This window comes from Ceratotherium simum, chromosome 30, assembly GCF_057802395.1.
Source record: "Ceratotherium simum simum isolate JZ-2026a chromosome 30, ASM5780239v1, whole genome shotgun sequence".
Classification (NCBI taxonomy): domain Eukaryota; kingdom Metazoa; phylum Chordata; class Mammalia; order Perissodactyla; family Rhinocerotidae; genus Ceratotherium; species Ceratotherium simum.
This window is the reverse complement of record NC_141929.1, coordinates 27853942-27873763: the sequence shown is the minus strand read 5'-3', so window position 1 is coordinate 27873763 and position 19822 is coordinate 27853942. Positions and strand designations below refer to the sequence as shown.

The 19822-nt window shown below is 61.6% G+C and overlaps 1 protein-coding gene and 1 long non-coding RNA gene across 2 annotated transcripts in view; one reads left to right on the top strand and one right to left on the bottom strand.

The window, feature by feature from the left end:
* The window catches only part of LOC147913128 (uncharacterized), an 11256-nt gene extending 10253 nt beyond the window's left edge, over positions 1–1003 (bottom strand). Inside the window, exon 1 of the long non-coding RNA XR_015549163.1 lies at positions 433–1003. This is a non-coding gene — a long non-coding RNA (uncharacterized LOC147913128). The remainder of the gene's footprint in view (positions 1–432) is intronic.
* MMP15 (matrix metallopeptidase 15) overlaps positions 1–19822 on the top strand; it is a 20327-nt gene extending 505 nt beyond the window's left edge. Inside the window, exons 2-10 of the mRNA XM_004431659.3 lie at positions 10812–10960; positions 11626–11754; positions 13046–13353; positions 13686–13847; positions 14781–15034; positions 15412–15550; positions 16523–16673; positions 16810–16925; positions 17851–19822. Coding sequence (XP_004431716.2) covers positions 10812–10960; positions 11626–11754; positions 13046–13353; positions 13686–13847; positions 14781–15034; positions 15412–15550; positions 16523–16673; positions 16810–16925; positions 17851–18317 — 1875 coding nt within the window. The 3' untranslated portion in view covers positions 18318–19822. The remainder of the gene's footprint in view (positions 1–10811; positions 10961–11625; positions 11755–13045; positions 13354–13685; positions 13848–14780; positions 15035–15411; positions 15551–16522; positions 16674–16809; positions 16926–17850) is intronic.

The window sequence follows — 19822 nt, the reverse complement described above, 5'->3', positions numbered from 1 at the left end:
GCAGTCCGAGGCCAGGAGGTAGGGGGCGCGGCGGCGAGACCCTGTCCCGGAGATGGGGGCGGGGAAGAAAGGGGACTAGGCAAGCTGCCCCTTTCCCAGCTCTCCCTCTGCGGCGCACCTCTTCCCAAACCCTGGAGGGCGTGGGGCTCGCGCCCGCTCTCCACCCCTACAGCCCTGCCCTGAGCGCTGATCCGCCCCAGACCGCCTCCCGGGAGCCGCTTCTGCCGCCCCTAGCCCCTTCTCCCCTCCCGGGCGGCTGATTCCTCGAGAGACCAGCGGGCGCGCAGTGGCGTTCTTTGCGAGTGGGGAGGGGGCTGCCCTGGGGGGCGGGGGGCCTCTGGCGGAGCAGGCAGCGCTCCCGCCTAGGTAACCTCCGGTGTGGGTGACACTGAGCCGTGCGCGGCGGCCGGGATTGGGGGAAGGGGTGCGAACCTCCGAGGCAGCAGACTCGGGTTGCGGGGGCGCTTTGGCGACTTTCTTGGGCTCTTGCGCGGAAGCCGCGCCACGGCCAGGTGGAGTCCGAAAGAGAGAGGCTGTCTCCCCCGGCGCTTCCTCCCAACAGCGCTTCTACGCCGAGGCCCGGGTCGGAGAGGGCGGTCTCCGAACATCTTTCCACCAGGAGCCCGCCTGACATCCCTACGGGGCCTCAGCTCTGGATGGGTCCCGCGGGTGATCAGGCCCGGCCTCCTGGCGCAGAGCTGGGTCCAGCCGGCTCACCGGGCTCCATGGGGTCGCCCAGCGCCGTCCTCCCGAGCAGGGATAGTGAGGGCACCAGCTCCGAGGCCCCAGAACTAAAGCGGAGTCCGTTCTTTCCCGACTTCTAAGACCCTGCTCCGGACCAGGAGAGGAGAGGATTGGGCGGGGAGGTGGGAGGACGCTCGCCTCTGCGCCCGCCCGGGCAGGATCGGGCCTCGGTGCCCTTGGGCCGGCCTGGAGCCTCCTGCCGCCTGGGCTGTGGGCCTGAGCGCCGTTTCTATTTGCGGCCGGCCGGTGCTCCCTCCCAGCCCCCGGCGGCTTCCCCACCTCCCCCGGCTGCCTGGGAGATTTTTCCGATGGAAGCCTGCCCTTCCCCGCCCTACTTTAATAAAAGCATGGAGGAAGGGCAGGGAATTCCTCCCAGCTCAAGTTACACCTCCCAGCCAGCTCCCCACCTGCCCTGCCCTCCCTCCCTGGCCTGGCCAGGGAAAGCTGCAGGCAGCCAGGCCCTGGCAGGAGGCGGAGTGGGAACCCAGCCCATGCCCCTCCGGCTGCCCCCGCCCCATTCACACAGGCAGGCAGGGGTTTATAGGGGATCCTGCTGGTGGGGATTGCCCCTCCGTCTGCCATCCAGGTACTGGGCAGAGTGCTGTTTGTGCCCACCTGCCACTCTGGAGTGGAGTACCAAAGAATTGCAAGTCACAGACCCACCCTCGAGGACTTTATAATCTAGTTAGGAATCGCATCTCTGCGCAGGAAGCAATTATAGACCAAACTGGAATTGAGTGGCAGTGCATGGTGAATTGGCATCCTAGATGGAAGAGAGCTGGGCCACTGAGGCCGGTAGTCGGAGGGGCTTCATCCTGCCTTTCCTTTGCTTCTGCTCCTCCATCACCCCCTCCTCTCCTAGCAGAGGGAGTACCTGCAGCCCAGGGCTTGCGCTGGGGCCACAGACCACGGCCCTCGGCCTGTGGTGGCAGTGGCTGGAGATTCTGTGACTGACCTGCAGCCCCTCTCCTGAGGGAAACTTGGCTTGGGCTGCTGCTGGAAGAGATTCTGGGAGGTTTAGGGAACCCTTGAATGCTGGAAGCCAAGGTAGATGAAGGGCTCGAGACAGGTGGGCTCTCCCAGATCCTAGAGTTGGCTTTGGGGTACAGAATCTTCCTCGGAGTCCCGTCAAGTCCTGCTGAATCTGGGCCCAAAGAGTCGAATGGCTTCAGCAGCCAGCCCATTAGCCAAGAGGCTGTGGGAGAGCTGTCCTCAAGTCCACACTATCCAAAGACCAGCCTCAGAGGCTCCTGGGCCTGGCCTGCACCCTGTGTCCACAGATCCTCCCTCCCTTAGAGAAGGGCTCTGGTCCTCGCCCCAGAATCCCCACATCTCCAGACCTCAGGTCAGGTCGTGGGACCTTCTCTGAGCAGCTTGGCAACTGAGCCAAGCCCGGCCCCTCTCTCTCCCACCCTCCTCCCAGGGCAGAAACCACAGGAGTTTCATCAGACTAAGGAATCAGGGAGTCCTGCATGTGCTAGGAGCCAGCAGACACCTGCAACCTGCCGGGCCCCAGCCTGGAGACGGCTGTCTTTCCATTCCTTCCCTTGGATGTCAGGGCCCAGTCTCCAGCCGTTCTGGACTGGAGCCCCACTCCCCTGCATAGACCTGGGCCCCGCCTGACTGAGCTGCCAGCTGTAGCTCCTGGCGTCCCTGGCCTGAGAGTCCAGGCCCCCCTTCAGATTTCTGACCTGCTCTTTCTGGCTGCAGCACCCAGCCCACTTAAGTGCCTTTGATTTTCACAAGAGAAAATCTCTTCCCACTTCCCCCTCCCCCCTTCTCCCAGGAACAACTTCAGGCCCTCAGCCTGCCCCGCCCCGTGGAGGTGACTCAGGCTGCCAGAGTTCACAGGTGTGGTGCCACTGCTACTAAAACAGACACACCCACCTTCCCTGAGCAGACTCCTGCGTATCTTCCTTGCCCCTACCTGGCAGCTGAGCAGGATAAGCAAAACAAGTGGTGGGGGTCAGCCTGAATTCTGGTTTTGACCTTTGGGTCTGACTGGTGAGCCACTGCCCCAGGCTTCCTGTGCTCCAGTCTCTGCTCACACTGTGCGCTCTTTATTAATACTCCTTCTTAAATGTGGAGCAGACACTACAGAGGCCCCCGTGCCCACCCTCGAGGAGAAGGGGGTAATGTGAGGGCCTTGTCGATGGGAACCTACCCAAGCTGTATCTTCTCTTCTTCTCCCTCCCATGGCTGCTTTTTAAAAGGAAACAACCTAGAAACACACCCAGACCCCCCAAAGAAGACTTCCTCTGAAATCCCTCCAAACACTGTCCATGTCCTCTGATGCCAGCTCAGAATGGCAGCACTGCCCTTCTGCCAGGCTCTGGGTTCTGGCCACCCCCGCCCCCCTTTTGTCACTTGATCAAGATTTTCCCTGCCATCATCACCTCTGCCCAGCTGGGAGTTTGACTTCTGCCTGAGGCCAGCTGTGGTGGCCGCTGCTCCCCAGCTCAGATTAAAGTTGGTTCTATAGACTGAATGTGTGTGTCCCCCCGAAATTCATATGTTGAAACCTAACTCCCGAGGTGATGATATTTGGAGGTGGGGCCTTTGGGAGGTGATTAGGTCACGAGGGCAGAGTGGGATTAGTGCTCTTATGGAAGCTGCCCAAGGGCCAGCCCCGTGGCATAGTGGTTAAGTCTGGCATACTCCACTTTGGTGGCTGGGGTTCATGGGTTTGGTTCCCGGGTGTGGACCTACACCACTTGTCAGCCATGCTGTGGCAGTGATGCACATACAAAATAGAGGAAGATTGTCACAGATGTTAGCTCAGAGTGAATCCTTCTCACCAAAAATAAAAAATAAAATAAAATAAAAGCTGCCCAGGGTCCAGCCTGGTGGCGTAGCGGTTAAGTGTGTGCGCTCCGCTTCGGCGGCCCAGGGTTCACGGCTTCAGATCCTGGGCACGGACTGACGCACCGCTCATCAAGCCATGCTGTGGCGGCGTCCCATATAAAGTGGAGGAAGATGGGCATGGATGTTAGCCCAGGGCCGGTCTTTCTCAGCAAAAAAAAAAAGAGGAGAATTGGCATCGGATGTTAGCTCAGGGCTGATCTTCCTCACACACACCAAAAAAAAAAAAAAAAGGCGGCCCAAGAAAGCTCCCTTGCCCCTTCCACCGTGGGAAGATGCAGCAAGAAGTTGGCAGTTTGCAACCCAGAAGAGGGCCTTCACCAGAACCAACCCTGCTGGCACCCTGATCTTGGACTTCCAGCCTCCAGAACTGTGTGAAATAAATGTTTGTTGTTATAAGCCACCCAGCGTATAGTATTTTTGTTACAGCAGCCCAGACAGACTAAGACAATTGGCATCTTCAATATTCAATATCACGTCCCAAGATTTATGTGGCTCACACAGTCAGCCATGCTCCAAGCCCCATGGCCAGCTCTCCCATGGGCATGGAAATGTGCTCTCTGAGTCAGCAGAAGCAGAGAGGGCTTAGGGGCTGTCTGCTTGTATCCTTCTCTAGCACAGAGGGTCCTGGGAGGACACCACAGATGCATGTGAGGACCTGGGACCCTGAAGGTGGCTGTAACCTCCACGCCTGTGGTGCACAGTAGGTGCCTTCTGGCTGGACAAGCCCCCCTGAGTTAGGGCTCACGTGAGGCCACTCCCCAGAAGGACACTGGTTCCGGGAATGCCTGGGCCCTTTGGGGGAGGTAGCACAGATTTTGCAGCAAGAACGGCAGAGGTGTGCGAGCTGGGCCTGGATCAGAGAGACAGAGGGATGCCTCTTGCCAGATCTCATTCCCTCGTGGGAACAGCAGGAAATGAGCACGAAAACCTAACTCAACCTCCACTATCTGGACAGACTGATGAGGACCTGGGTCCAGACATTAGCCGACCCTTGGAGATGCCCCACGTCCTGCTGCCATCAGATGGTGGAGCTGCCGGCGCCGTGGAGCCTGGAGGCCAGCGTCTGGGTCAGCCCTCCAGGACCAGCCCTTAGCCCTGGGCACCGCCTTGTCCTTCTGCCGGGAGTGCCCGCCACCCTGGAGGGGTGAGAGCTCAGCTTCATGTCCAGCACTTAGGAGCATGGCACCTGGTCTGTAGGAAACGCTTGCAAAATGGTGGCAAGACACAATGACAGTGAGAAGCAAATGGCATTTGCTTTGGGCAAGTCATTGAACCCGAGCCTCAGTTTCCCCATCTATAAAATAAGAATGGTGGTAGTACCTACTGGATGGAGTTGGTGGGGAGATTCAGTGCGTCTGTGTGTAAAATGCCGAACGCCATGCACGGTGTCCCTCACGTGGGGCCCAGGGAGGAGCAGCTGTTCCCTTTGAGCACCTTCACCATGCTCGGTTCTATGCTGGGCATGGCCTCGGGGGGGTTTGTAAGCATTTTCACATTTAATCCTGGTATTAACTCTGTAAGGGTAGCTGCCGTCACTACCCCATTGTACGGAAGAGGAAACAGACTGTTGGGTGAGAGAAATTACCCGGAATTCCCCAGCCTGGGGGTGGCAGAGCTGGGATTTCAACCCAGTCTGTCTGGCTTGGAGCCCAAGCTCCCAGCCCCCATGCTGGGTTAAAGGCCGCAGGTCAGAGGCCAGGCTGCTGACCTGTGGAAGTGCCGCCAGGTGGGGGCCTGCTGGGCCTGAGCCAGGGGGGAAGGAGGCTGTGGAGGTGGGGCTGAGCTGTCCTCAGCCTGGGGAGCCTGGAGCCCTCCCCTCCACCTGTCCAGCCACCCAGGCCTGCCTGGGAACAGCCGCATGTAGGAGACAACCCCTACAGGGGGTTTCCAGGTGAGGCCCCAAGGCCTGGCCCCCAGCCAACCCCAAAACCACTAGCAAACAGGGCTCTGTTCACCCCGCCCACTGGCCAAAGGACCTGTCTGTTCTTCCCTCCAGGTTAAGGAGTGCGGGGGCAGGCTGGGAGGCCGCAGGCTACAGAAGTAGCAGGAACTTAGAACGTCCTCTTCCTTCCTCCTTCCCCACTGGACATCCCCCACCCTGCCTGCTCTCCTCGCTACCCAGAACCCCTTCCCCCACCTGCAGCTTTCCCATAGTGGGGGGCAGATTTGAGCCCCAAATCAGCAAGAGTGTTCTAGAACTGCTTTAAATATGGACCATGCTGCCTCTAAAGGTAGTAAGTGATCCACCAAGGATGGGGTGGCCTGGCTTGGGGCCCCCTCTCCTCACTGGCCTTGGGGCTAGTTATGTCATCTATGCTCTCATCCCTGGGGGGCAGGCGGGGAGTGATCATTTTGACTGCCTTTTGCGAGGAGGGAACAGGGGCTTCAGAGAAGTTGTCTTAGCCCTCTTCCATTACTCGAAGGCCTGTTACGTGGACAAGCAGTCAGGACCAAGGGGCAGGTGTCACTAGGAGGCAGATTTCTGCTCAGCCCGAGGAGGAGCTTTCTACTGCCCCAAGACGGGAGGGTCTACCTTGGTGGCAGTGGGCGCCCCGTCTCTGCAGACTGGAGGAGTCCTGGGCCCAGCTGTGGTCCATGGTGGCTCCAGTGAGGTAGCTGGGCCTGATGGCCCTGAGGTCCCTTCTAGCCTGGGACTGGATGAGCCTGGGGCTTGTTCGGGGTCACCCAGCTGGTGAGTGGGCTCCCGACTCCGATCCCCGGGACAGAGGTGGGCCTGGTGGGCCTGGAATGTGTGCCCTGTCTCAGCAGGGTCTGTGGCTGCTCCCGGACTCAGCATCCCATTCAGCGCCGGCTCTGTGCCCGGCATGGCTGGGAGTGCAGAGCCAGGCGAGGCTTGGCCTGCTCCCAAGAGCCCCCAGACCGGGGTGCAGGCTACGGGAGATGGGCACGGGGAGGACCTCACGATGCCATGAAAGGTCCAGGTCCATTGCTGGCAGGCCTGACAAGACTCCTTTTGTGCCTGGCTGGGCAGCCCTGCCGGGGTATGCTGGGACCGCAGAGAGCCGTGGGTGACAGAAGCAAAGCAGAGCCCAGCAGAGATTGTCCTTATCGCACAGGGTCTGATAATAGCCCCGGGGAGCTGGCTGGAGGAGCTGGCTGTGGTGGCAGCACGGCGCTCACCCCTACCCCCACCCCGCACCCCCCACAGCTGCTTAATGCACAGTATTGATCTGGCGGCTCCTTCTCAGACACTCCCTCCCTGTGGGCCTGCCTTGGTGTTGTCTCAGCAGTCCTGGGGGGCAGCCCTGCTGATGTGGCCCGGTGCCCAGACCAGCCAGAGATGTGGGGTGTGGGGAGGAATAGATGCCCTCCCCCAGTGCTGTGCTGGGCACTCTTCCTGAGAAGGGCTGGAGCCCAGTGTCCCCAGCCTCAGGCCAAGAGGAGCTGGTGCTCCTTCACAGCGTGGTCCAATAGCACTGCTTCTGAGCTCCAGTTCTAGCCAGACCAGCTGTGTGTCCCTGGGTGGTCCACTCACCCTCTCTGAACCTCACTGTCTGTATAATGCAGATGGCAACATATTTACCTTTCAAGGGTACTTGTGGGCATTGAATGGTTGATGAGAGTGGACAGCCTGGCCCACGGCAGAATCTCAGCCCTTGGCTGCTGCGTTTATAGCCTGGAGGGTCAGGGGTCCAGCAATCCCCCCTCAGACTCCTGGTGGCCCCACGTCTCCCTGCCTGGGGCCAGCCACTCACCTGAAGCATCTATACATATTTATGCGATGGGGGTCTGGAGCTCAAGAAAGAAATGGCTGAAAGAACCAGGGTAGGTGGGGTCTCCTGCAGCAGCCTCCCACCCTGGGCTGCGGGTAGGAGGGGCTCATGGCCCCAGAGCCCTCTTCAGAACCCTCCCTGCCTCCCACTGGACAGTGGCCCTCATGGAGGAGGTCCCCCTACTCTGCCACTTACTGACCTCCCTGAGCCTCAGTTTCCCCACCTGAGAGACAAGCTTGGTGAGCCTGCTTGGCTCACCCCATCTGTGAGACTCTAGGTGACAGGAGGAAAAGGAGGCACCTTGTGTAAGGGACAGTCTCTACAGTCACCAGCAGGAGCAGCAGGGGCTTGAACACAGCCCCTCCCCCACTGTGAGACTGGGAGGTTGGTCATGACCTTGGGAATCGCCCCCCCCTTTTGTCCCATGGCAGCAGAGCACCCCAGCAAGCTGGGGCTTACCCCCTCACCAGGGGCAGCAGCGCCCGTGCTGTCTTCTCCCTCCGTGTCCTCACCTCTGGCGAGAAACTTCCTCTGGGACACTGGGGAGAGGAAAAGCCCACAGCCCTGCGGGAGGCGTCTGCCATCGCCCAGCAGACTGATTGGCACTTGGCATTCTGCCCCGAGCACGAGTTTGCCAGAGTCAGGCAGGCTCTGTCAGCTTCTTGACCTTGTCATCCAGGGCTCGGCTGCTCTGGGCCAAGGCCACCCATGCCATCGGTCCCCAGCCTCAGCCTCTCACCCTGGCAGTGTCCCCGAGGCATTTGTCACCAGAGTTCAAGGCTTGACTGATCCTGAGAGGGAAGCCCCTGGCCTCCCTGGGAGTTGAAGGGGGCTTGTCTGTGTGAAGGAGGGCCCACAGGCACACTTGGGACCTTCTTGTCAGCCCCTGAGCTGCCCTGGGATGGAGGGGGTCCCCCCTGCCCCATCCGCTCCTCTGGCTCTGGAGCTCTTCACTGCAGACAGGCCAGCCCCCCTTCCCTCCCCAGGGCCCCAGCCTGAGCCTCCCCGCCTGCCCTCCTCCTGTCACTCTGCAGACACCGCTAATCAGCCCCTTGGTGGCCTGTGATTGCGCTCCCGAGATATTTTTACCTTATGCAAATAGGTGATGCAGAGGTGCCCTCAGCTGTCAGCAGACAGCCCCACATCTCCCCCACCTCCGGCTGGATTCCTTTCACTTTAGAGCTGACCGAGCATCATGGCCTTGCCTTCTAGATCTCTCCAAGCTTCTTCAGGAAAACCACGTGCATTAAGGGTGGTGGGCTTCCCCCCCTTAATACACACAGAGCTTCAGGAAAGGTTTCCTGTGCTTGAGAAGGGCAGGGAGAAAGGCTTCCTGTGCTTGGGAAGAGCAGGGAGGGTGCCCGTGACACTGCCAGGGTCTGCTGGGGTTGAGGGAAGGACCGGAGGGGTGAGGGGGTCAGCGGGGGAGGCCACTGGGCGCTCTTACATCCCCCAGCTGCCCTGCCCTCACCTGAGGCTGCCGGGAGCTCAGGCCCCATTGGAGCCTGGACCCTTCAAGCCTGTTGGTAGAGGCAAAGGCTGCTGCTTAGGGGGCGACCAGACAGGCCCCCTCTGTCACTGATAATACATTCATTGGGCACTTGCCCCTGCCCAGCACACTGCCATGTGCTAGTGTGGGCCTCCCTGTCAAATCCTCGCAGAAGGTGATGAGATGCGGCAGGTCCTAACAACCCCTTTCACTGATGGTGGACTGAGGGAGGCATGGAGCCACAGCTCGGAAGTGGCTAGGCCGGGATTTGTCCCCAGCTCTGGTTGTTTCTCAGCTCCGTGACTCGGCCTCATCGTTCTGTGGCTGTTTCCCGGGGCCCTGCGAGGCCTGGAAGCCGTGACTGGGCATCCGGTCTCTGGCTCTGGCAGTTTCTTTGGCTCAGCAGCTGCTCCTTCCAGCGGCAGCCTGGGTACTGCCGAGCCAGGCTGTGTGGGCAGCCTGTCCACACCAGGGGCCTGGCCGGGCACTGGGGCTGGGCTGGCAGGTGGCAGTGAGGGAGCAAGTACCCAAGGTGTTGGATGTGACACTGGTGGCAGACAGATGTGGGCGTGGCCCTGACCAGCTGACACGTGGCTGTCAGTCCAGAGCAACCACCGTGTTTGGCCGCTATCCTGCCTTATGGAGCCCTGACGTGCAGCCCCACCTTTCCGAGCCTCTCAGAGAGCAGCCCTTCGGGTCCCCTCCCTCTCACCGTCATGTCTGCTCACACACTTGCAGGCGTGAATTCCTCTGTGGGTGCACCGGGTCTCCCCAGGGAGACTGCAAGCCCCTGGAGGTCAGGCCCCCCTGGCCGTGGTCCTTCACAGCCTCCAGTGGCCATGGTGCCAGGCACAGAGAGGGTGCTCAGAAACATGTGGTAGGGTGGGTGGGTGGGTGGACAAATGGACGGATGGATAGATGGATGAGACGACCTGCCCAACAAGCTCTGGAAGGGGACAGGCACCTCCATTGTGTGCCAGCTGCTATTCCCAGGGCTGTCACTCAAATCTCACCCCCCAGAAGCCCCATTGTTCCGTCGTACAGATGAGGAAGCTCAGGCCAGAGAGAACAGAGTTTGTGGCAAAGCAGGGACTGGACCTCAGGCCTCCAGTCCTACCCTCTTGGGCCTGGGTGGGCTGCCCGAATCCATCTGCTCTCTTTACAGGAGGTTTAGGGTCTGTTGGGGAGCAGTGCCAAGGGGCTGGTTTTCCTACTTGGTGAAGCCTCAAAAGATTCTGAACCCCTTAGGGTCCCTAGCAGTCAGCCTGGTGTGACAGGGGGCCCAGCCAGGAGGGGCCAGTGCAATAATAAGAACAGCTACTGTGGACTGTCCTCATGGACACAGCTTCCATCCTAAAGGGGGAAGACAAGCGATAAACACCCAAGTGAAACATACAGTGTGTCAGATGGTGATGTGCAGGAAAGGAGGAGAGGGAGTGTAGGGTACGGCGGGGGTGGGGGGTGTCGTTCACATAGTGTCGTCAGACAACACTCCTCCCATAAGGTGAGGTTGAAGCAGAGACCTGAAGATGAAGGTGTGAGCCATACAGATGTCTGGGGGAGAGTGCTCTGGACAGCAGACAGCAAGTGCAAAGGCCCTGAGGCCAGAACATGCCAGGCTGGGGTGGATGGGAGGAGTGAGGTCTGAGAGCTGAGGTGGGGCCAGGGAGTGAGGGCCTGGCAGCTCCTGTAACAACTGGCTTTTCCTCTGAGATGAGAAGCTTTTGGAAGGTTCTAAGCAGAGAATTGACCGGACCTGACTTCTGAAGGCCTTTTGTTCTGGCTCTTGTGTGAGAATAGACCACAGGAGGTGGAAGCAGGGAGAGTGGTACGGAGGCTCAGCCGGTCACCCCGGCAGGAGGCGCGGCTCTGACCGGGCGACAGTGGTGGAGGTGGTGAGCAGTGGTCACACGCAGGCTATACGTGTTTGGAGGTTGCAGTGCAGGACCCGCTGACCAGGTCTGGCTTCTCCTTTGCAGAACTGGCTGCGGCTCTACGGCTACCTGCCCCAGCCCAGCCGCCACATGTCCACCATGCGCTCCGCCCAGATCCTGGCCTCCGCCCTCGCCGAGATGCAGCGCTTCTACGGGATCCCTGTCACGGGCGTGCTCGACGAAGAGACCAAGGCGTGAGTCCCTCCGTCGGGCCCTTCCCAGACCGCAATGGCACATGCCCTCCTTCTGGCCTACTCTGATGAGGGCTTGGCATGTGGAGTTTCCAGAAAAGAGGGGCCTAAATAAGAGATGGCAGATGGTTTGGCCCTCCATGCCAGCTCTGATTGGTTGGGTGCCAAAAGCCTTGTGTTGAGAAAGCTCCTGAGGCTGAATCCCGGATTGGCCAGAAGGAGCATGGGATTGACTAGTGATGTCTGCTACAGGCATGGGAATGGGAGGCACAGCACACGTGCCTGGATGGGACATCCTAGCTAGCCTTGTTCTGAATCTAACAGAGGGGACGTGACCCAGAGCCACCTCCTTGATAAGCGTGCACATCGCATAACATGCCAAAGACAGGAGGCCTAGGAGTGGCTCTCCGATTCCTGGGTGATGCTAGTGAGAAGGGCTCACCTGTGCGGAGCCACTGCTGGGCACTCAGTCTTCCAGTACGAGATCGTTTCACTCATTTTCCCGATGAGGAAGTCAAAGCTTAGAGAGTCTCCCCCACACCATAGCCGTGCGAGGGCCAGAGGCCGGAGAGGCCCGGAAGAAGGTGGACTGCCTGGAAGAGGCAGAGCCAGTGTGGGCAGGCGTGTGGAGGGGAGGCTGTGTGCTCACCCCGCCACCCCGTGCCCAGGTGGATGAAGCGGCCCCGCTGCGGGGTGCCGGACCAGTTCGGGGTGCGCGTGAAGGCCAATCTGCGGCGGCGGCGGCGGCGCTATGCCCTCACTGGCAGGAAGTGGAACAACCACCACCTGACCTTCAGGTAGGGCCCCCGCTGCCCAGGGTGGTGTCCTTCCCAGGGCGTCTCCCGGAGGCTGCTCGGCCCTCTCCCTGTCTGGGCTGAGGCCTCGGGCTTCCCAGTGGGCTCGTCTAGAAGGCTTCCTTTCCCAGCAGCCCACCCCGGGGTGCCCAGCACAGCAGTCCGGCCGGCTCCCACACTGACGGGGTTGGCCGCACACCGCAGCCAGTCCCCCTCCAGAGAAGGTCGGGACCCTTGGAGCTGCTTCCGCTCTGTGGCCCCACCCGCCAGCAGCCCAGGGCCCAGATGGGCTCCTGCACCAGTGCAAACTGGGGGCCTCCACAGTGCAGGGCCTGGGGTTTCAGGCAGGGGAGGGAGGGCCAGGGTGCCAGAATCCGGGCATCTGTCAGGTAAGCAGGCAGCAAGTCACCTGCAAAAACCTTGGTTCAGGCTCCCTCCTTCTTTCTGCCGAGCCCTTGGGCAAGAAACCCCTCTGAGCCTCGAGCCATGTGGCAGTCCCCAAGGGCCCCTTTCCTGTTCCAGTCCAGCCACGGCCCACCCCAGCCACAACCCCACCTGGAGCTCCGTCTCTCACAGAAGAGCAGCTCCTGTGGCCTCGTGGACCCCAGGCCCCCAGAGTGAATTCACGGTCCAGCCAGCTGTGATGGAGGTCTGTCCAGCACACAGAGGCTCAGTCGGATTTATCCGCCTAATAACAGGCCGCCTCATGCATCTCCCATGTGCAGCCTCAGTGGCACGTGTTCTACATGAGTTAATTCACTTAATCCTCACAGAGCGCCCGTGATGACAGCACCACCCTCCTCTTCCCATTTTACAGATGAAGAAACTCAAGTGCAGGGAGACTGAGTCACTTGCCCAAGGTCACACAGATACGGTTAGATCTCGGCGTTGAACTCGGGTCGGCCTGACCGTGGAGCCCAATATCCAGAACCACTTGGCCTCTGTTTCCTAAACCTCAGCCATTTGTATCCCACTTTCTAGGTCTTTCTCTTGGCTACATGTCACCTATACATTTATTTAATGTTTTCCTTGCTTAAAATAAGCTTATTTGGCACAATGCAACCTTATTCAGTGATAGCCTAACGAACTCCTGGGTTTGACATGTTAGTTCTCTTGTTCAAATTCACATCAGAGTAAACTAAGGGTTGATATTGACAGGCACTGTCCGTGGACCAGCTCAGAACTTACTCGCGCTCCTTGGGACCATGTGTCCCCGCCCCTGCCCCGTGGGCGCGGCAGTGGCCCGTAGCCCCAGGCCCGGGGTTCACTCTCGGGTCTCCCCGCCCACCCGCAGCATCCAGAACTACACGGAGAAGCTGGGCTGGTACCACTCGCTGGAGGCGGTGCGCAGGGCCTTCCGCGTGTGGGAGCAGGCCACGCCCCTGGTCTTCCAGGAGGTGCCCTACGAGGACATCCGGCTGCGGCGGCAGAAGGAGGCCGACATCATGGTACTCTTCGCCTCCGGCTTCCACGGCGACAGCTCACCGTTTGACGGCACCGGCGGCTTTCTGGCCCACGCCTATTTCCCTGGCCCTGGGCTGGGTGGGGATACCCATTTCGATGCCGATGAGCCCTGGACCTTCTCCAGCACTGACCTGCATGGTGAGGACAGCTGGCCAGGGTAGGGGCTGGGTTGGGGGGGACAAAGACAGAGCTGCAGGGTTAGGAGGGGAGAGCTTCCCTGTGTGGTTCTCCAGAGCTCTGACACTTGATATCTGTCTGTTGTCCCACAATCTCAGAGGGGTGGTAAGGAAGGGAAGGGGTCATTGCACCCATTTCTCAGATGGGGACATTGGAGGCCCAGAAGTCAGAGCAGCTCAGCCTCTTCTAAGAGTGAAGCAAGGGCAGGCTCTCTGGCAGCCTCAGCCCACAGGGTCTGGGGTGGCCAGGTCCTGCCTGGGCCAGAGCTGACTGTGCTGCTGCCCCCACTGCAGGGAACAGCCTCTTCCTAGTAGCAGTGCACGAGCTGGGCCACGCACTGGGGCTGGAGCACTCGAGCAACCCCAGTGCCATCATGGCGCCCTTCTACCAGTGGATGGACACTGACAACTTCCAGTTGCCTGAGGACGACCTCCGGGGCATCCAGCAGCTCTACGGTGAGCGGTGGCACGGGCGCACCGGTGGGCTCTGCATGCCTGCTCTCAACTCCAGCCCCTCGAAGCATGGGAACGACTGCTCTCCCCATTTTGTAGATGAGGAAACTGAGGCCCAGAGATCATTAGTGACTTGTCTGCATCCCTCAGTGAGTAAATGATGTTGCTAGAAATGATGCTGCTGTCAAGAGTTCAACAGACCCCAGGGCCCACACCTAGTGCCCTCACGCTGGCTCCAGGCTGGGGCCCTCCAGGGGACCCTCACTGACCCCCCTTTCCCCCTCAGCCTCTTATTAGACCGAGGGTGCCCCTGGGGCCCCAGGACCCCATTCCTCCCACTGTTGCTCCTAGCCCGAGCCTGTCCTGGGCTCTCTGCTGAGTGTTGTCAGGTTGTCACCTCCCAGTGGCTTTGAGGCAGGTGGCACCCCTCCCAGGCCTTACCTGAGACAGCCTCCAGTGGTGAGGTCTCCTGAGGGCCAGTTCAGTGGGTCAGGCCCTGGTGGGCACGTGACAGACGCTCCCTCACTGTATCCCCGGCGACCTGGTAACAAGGTGGGCACTGGACAGAGTTCGCAGAACCATGTTCTTTCCTCTGTGAGTGTCCACTGCCCCCCGGAGCCTCCACTGAAGCAGGCTGGATCCTGAGGGGAATGTCCCTGAGGGGAAGGGGCCCAGGGGCAGCGTCAGGGCGCAGTGTGGGGAGGCCCAGGAGGCGGCTGTGTGGAGGAGGATGAGGGTCCTCCTGAGGGGATGGCAGGTGTGGGGAGGGGTCTGCGGTGGACAGACAGGGCTTTTCGTCTGGGTGGGCCTGCCACTGGGGCACACGTCTCCCCCAGCTGGGGACCCTGGGCTCCCAGGGTTCTGAGTAGGAGAACCTGGCATTCTGGCTGGGTTCCAGGGCTCCCCCCTCACTTCCCACTCCCCCTCGCTCTGCAGGCACCCCAGATGGTCAGCCACAGCCCACCCGGCCCCTCCCCACTGTGACTCCACGGCGGCCAGGCCGGCCAGACCATCGGCCCCCCAGACCCCCGCAGCCACCACCCCCAGGTGGGAAGCCAGAGCGGCCCCCGAAGCCAGGCCCACCGGTCCAGCCCCGAGCCACAGAGCGGCCCGACCAGTACGGCCCCAACATCTGCGACGGGGACTTTGACACGGTGGCCATGCTGCGTGGGGAGATGTTCGTGTTCAAGGTCTGGCCCCTGCCCATGCCGCCCCCAGCCCCTTGGCCCGGGCTCAGAGCAGGAGAGCACCCCCACCCCCAGAGCCTGGCCCCACCTGGCTGCTCAGACGCCCCCAGCCCTCCCTCCCTGAGCAGCCCCTGGGAGCCATCAGACCCCAGACCAAGAGAAAACCAGCCCGAGGGACAAGAGCCTTGCACGGGGTCACACAGGGGTCCATACCCCCCAGCCTTTCTCCCTGGTGGGGCCCTGGCTTTCTAAGCCGCCCCTCAGGATCTTGGTGGCCCCCCTGGACTGTCCGTGACTGGGAAGGGGTGGGTGGAGGAGGGCCCTCTCCCAGGCCGAGGTGGCATGCATGCTCTGCGCGCTCACCCCCCCGCCCTCCCCAGGGCCGCTGGTTCTGGCGGGTCCGGCACAACCGCGTCCTGGACAACTATCCCATGCCCATCGGGCACTTCTGGCGTGGTCTGCCCGGTGACATCAGTGCTGCCTACGAGCGCCAAGACGGGCGTTTTGTCTTTTTCAAAGGTGAGCTGGGGGAGGGGGAGGGGCTGGGCAGCCTTCCTGCCCTGACCCCTGGCCTGGCCTCTGACCCAGCCGGGCCTGAGGGAGGAGAGCCAAGGGCTGCGTTGAGGGTCTTGTCCTGTTGCCCACTGTGCACTCACCCTGGGGAGACAAGTCCTCCAGGCAGCAAGGCAGTGGTGGGGGAAGGTGACAGAAAGCAGGGGGTAGGGGGCCCCTGCTCTGACTGGGGGCGAGTGTCCATCTTCTACGGCACAGGGGCTCCGCATCATTTCCCTCCCTCCTTGCCTCTGTGTGCCGCCTACAGCCCCCCCTCATAAGAATGGGTCCCCCGAGCCCACACTGGGGCAGGATTTCTGTGGTCTGTCCACAGGGACAACGGACTCCCTACCACCAGCCCTCCCTCTGGGGCCTGCCTCCCTGGCAAGGGCCTCGAGAGCAGCCCCTCTGATGGATCAGCTGTGTCCCCAGCCCGCTGGCCTGAGCCCCAATGAGGCAGGAGCTCCCTGAGGACAGGGCTGGGCCGACACTAGAAGTGGGGAGCCCTGTTCCTTGCACTGGGGTGCCCCAGGGATGCAGCCCCCAGACCCAGGTCAGGCAGGGCTCCCCCTCTTTCCTCTCTCTGTACAAGAACTGTGTGTGGGGGGTGGATGTTCAGTGCAGGCCCCTGTATAGTGTTACCATGTGATGTGTGTACAGGTGTGAGCGGGCGACATGATCGTGTAAGACTGTGTCACAGGTGTCTGTGAGTGCAGGGTGTGAGACACACAGGTGCGTCACGTTGTGTGTTGTGGGTGTGTGGGTGTCAGTGCCTGTCCTGTGTAGGAGGGTGTGGGTGTGATTGTGTGTGTGTGTGTGGTGTGTGTGGCAGTGGATGTGAATGGATTTGTGGGCCCAGAAACGCATTCCCCGTGCCCCCTCCCGCACACCCCCCTCAGCCCCAGGCCTGTCCTTATCCACCCCCTGCTCCTCCCGCAGGTGACCGCTACTGGCTCTTCCGAGAAGCGAACCTGGAGCCCGGCTACCCACAGCCGCTGACCAGCTATGGCCTGGGCATCCCCTACGACCACATCGACACGGCCATCTGGTGGGAGCCCACGGGTCACACCTTCTTCTTCCAAGAGGACAGGTGGGCGCCCCTCTCTCTGAAGGGAGAAGGCCACAGCCAGGCCCCCGTATCCCCAGGCCTGCCCAGAGAGGACCCAGTGCCCATGGGAACGGGCTCCAGCCCGGGCAGGCCCACAGCCTGGTGCTTTTGGCCACAGGTACTGGCGCTTCAATGAGGAGACGCAGCGTGGAGACCCGGGCTACCCCAAGCCCATCAGTGTCTGGCAGGGGATCCCCACCGCCCCTAAAGGGGCCTTCCTGAGCAACGATGCAGGTACCAGGGTCAGCCCCTCCAGTCTGCCCAGTACTCACATCCCCCTTCCAAACACAGGGAACAGGGCTTACCCCAGGTCACCCGGCATTGTGACGCCACGTATGGGGACACAGCTGTGACAGGCCTGGGCTGGGAGCTTTCGGAGCATGTCTCCTGGCCCTCCCTGCGTCGTCATCATTCCGTTTTTACGGACAGCCACACTAAACCAGAGACCTTGAGTAAGGGGCGCCAGATCCCACAGCGGGCAACTTGAGTTAGGAGTCCAGAGCAGGCGCTCAGAAGCACCCTGCCCCCTGCAGGGTCCGGCTGCCCCTGGGCAGCCCGCAGGGAGCCTGGAGCCTGAGGGGGGTGAGCTTGGCTCAGAGCAATGGGGCGCAAGAGTCCTCGCAGGCTGCCCACTTACCTGCCCGGAAGGGAAGCCCGATCTCTGTGATTAACCGAGCCACAGGGAGCTGTAGCTTTTCTTTCTCCAGCAGGGTCTCTGAAAAGTTTAAGAAAAACCGTCAGCCCTGGGTCTCAGGTGCAGGGGAGACCCTGCTGGCTTTGCCAGTGCTCAGTGGCTCTCACAGCTTCTGTGAGGGTGTCACTGTAGCCGCTCTGAGCTCACTGTGCTTTGTGGAGCATAGCTCACCCGTGGTCCAAACCTAGCCCTTCCCGGGGCTGATGGGATGAGGACAAGGTGCCCTAGGCCAGAGAGCTGGTCCAAGGCAGGGTCAGGCTCCACCCAGATCCGCTGCAGGATGGCTGTGTGGCCTTCAGCAAAACACTGGCCTCTCTGGTGTGGGGTGAAGCCAGTCCTGGGACAGGGTAGCAGGTCCCCTGACCACAGCCACCAACCCAGCAGGCCGTAGGACCCTTCTTTGAGGGTCTCCAGCCCGCGAGTGGGGCACAGCCTGATGCCACTCTGGCCCGCTTGCCCCCACAGCCTACACCTACTTCTACAAGGGCACCAAATACTGGAAATTCGACAACGAGCGTCTGCGGATGGAGCCTGGCTACCCCAAGTCCATCCTGCGGGACTTCATGGGCTGCCAAGAGCACGTGGAGCCGGGACCCCGATGGCCCGACGTGGCCCGCCCGCCCTTCAACCCCGAAGGGGGTGCAGAGCCCGGGGCGGGCGGTGACAGCGAGGAGGGCGAGGAGGGCCACGAGGCGGGCCCGGGCGGCGGAGAGGGGGACTTTGGGGTGGGGCCGGACAAGGACGGGGGCAGCCGCGTGGTGGTGCAGATGGAGGAGGTGACCCGGACGGTGAACATGGTGATGGTGCTTGTGCCCCCGCTGCTGCTGCTCCTCTGCGTCCTGGGCCTCACCTACGCCCTGGTGCAGATGCAGCGCAAGGGCGCGCCCCGCATGCTCCTCTACTGCAAGCGCTCTCTGCAGGAGTGGGTCTGACGCCCCGCCCCGCCCGCTCTTCACGGTGCTAGGGGGCCTGGGCTGGCCGTGGCGCCTGTGGTTCCGAGGTGGCTCCTGGGGCTCCCAGCAAGAGCCTTACAGCGGCTCCCTCAGCCCCTGGGTGGGGGCCCCTCCGGGCCTTCCAACATCCCCGCCAGCCCTGCCTCCATTGTTTATTTATGCCCAGGTGTCTTTTGTGTTTGCACACTAACTGAGCATTTGTTTCTACTCTCCTGACCGGGGCAGTCCCTCAGGCCAGGGGGTTAGAGCTTTCTAAATGTAGTTCTGCTCCAGACAGGGAATTAGGCCCCCACCCACCTCTGCCTGACCGCAGCCAGAGGAGCAGAGGATCAGAAGGCTGAGTTGGGAGAGCGGAGGAAGAGCTGTGGAGGTTCTCCTGCCCTGGCCCTCTGCGCCCTGAGCCCCGGGGCCAGAGTGGGCTCCAAGGGCCCTGGAGACTGGTGGGGCCGAACTGGTCTCCACCCCCCTGAGTCTCTCTGCCTTAGGAAGAGCTTTCACCCAGGGGCAGCCCCAGGCCGGAGGGGACAGCAGGGGGAGGTGGCCCACTGGCCGTGAGTCTGTGTTGAGTTCTGGCTCCTTCTCAACCCACCTCAGACAACCCCAGCAGCCCGCCTCCTTGTACCTGACAACCCCACTGCGCCCCTCCCAGCAAGGGGCCAGCAGTCCCCAGCTCCCACGTACCCCTTGAGCCCACACCTTCCCTTTCTCGAGAAGGGGCCCTGGGCCTGCCTTACCAAGGACCAAAGGGGGTCTCGAGGCCCCTCCACCCCAGGAGCCTTGCCCCCAGGCTGGGCTTCCAGCCCCCCTCCACTTTCTCCTCTCGGGGCTGTGACCTACCTGGGCTCCCTCCCTGGGCCCCTCCCACCCTTCCTCATCCACAGCACTGTCCTCAGGGCTCTCAGAACCCTGCCAGCCTCAGCGCCAGCTGCCAGTGTCCCCGGGGGAGAGGGGGCTGAGGGGTGCCCAGGCTGGGGTTGTGGATGTCCACAGCCCACCACACACCAGGCTGGGGGGCTTCCTCCCCTCCAGCTCCCTGTCCTCCAGCGCCCTAGGAGAAGGGACGGTGGGGAGGCCAGCGGTGCATCCCCCCACGCAGACTGTGGGACAGGGCTGTGGAGCCCCCAGAGGAGCCCTCTGTGGCCTCGAGACTTGCCTCCCCCTGGGCTCAGCCCTGAGGGCGGAGACGCTTCCTCCTCCTCCTTCCCAAAGTAAGCAGGAGGCGAGGCCGCCGTGGGAAATGGTACTGTACAGCCGGCTGTCCCCTCTGCTTCCCTGCAGCCCTGAGCAAGTGGCTCCACCACCCAGAGTCCCCAAGGCCCCCGGAGGGAGGGGCGTTTCATGGGCTGGCCCCAGCACAGGTCCAGTAGCTTCCTCCTCCTCTGTCCTCAGAACCGGAGAGCCAGCCAAGGGGAGGGGGTCAGTGCCCACCCCTGTATGTTTCTTTCTGTAAATAATCTGCACTGATTAAATTGTTCGGCCGGCGA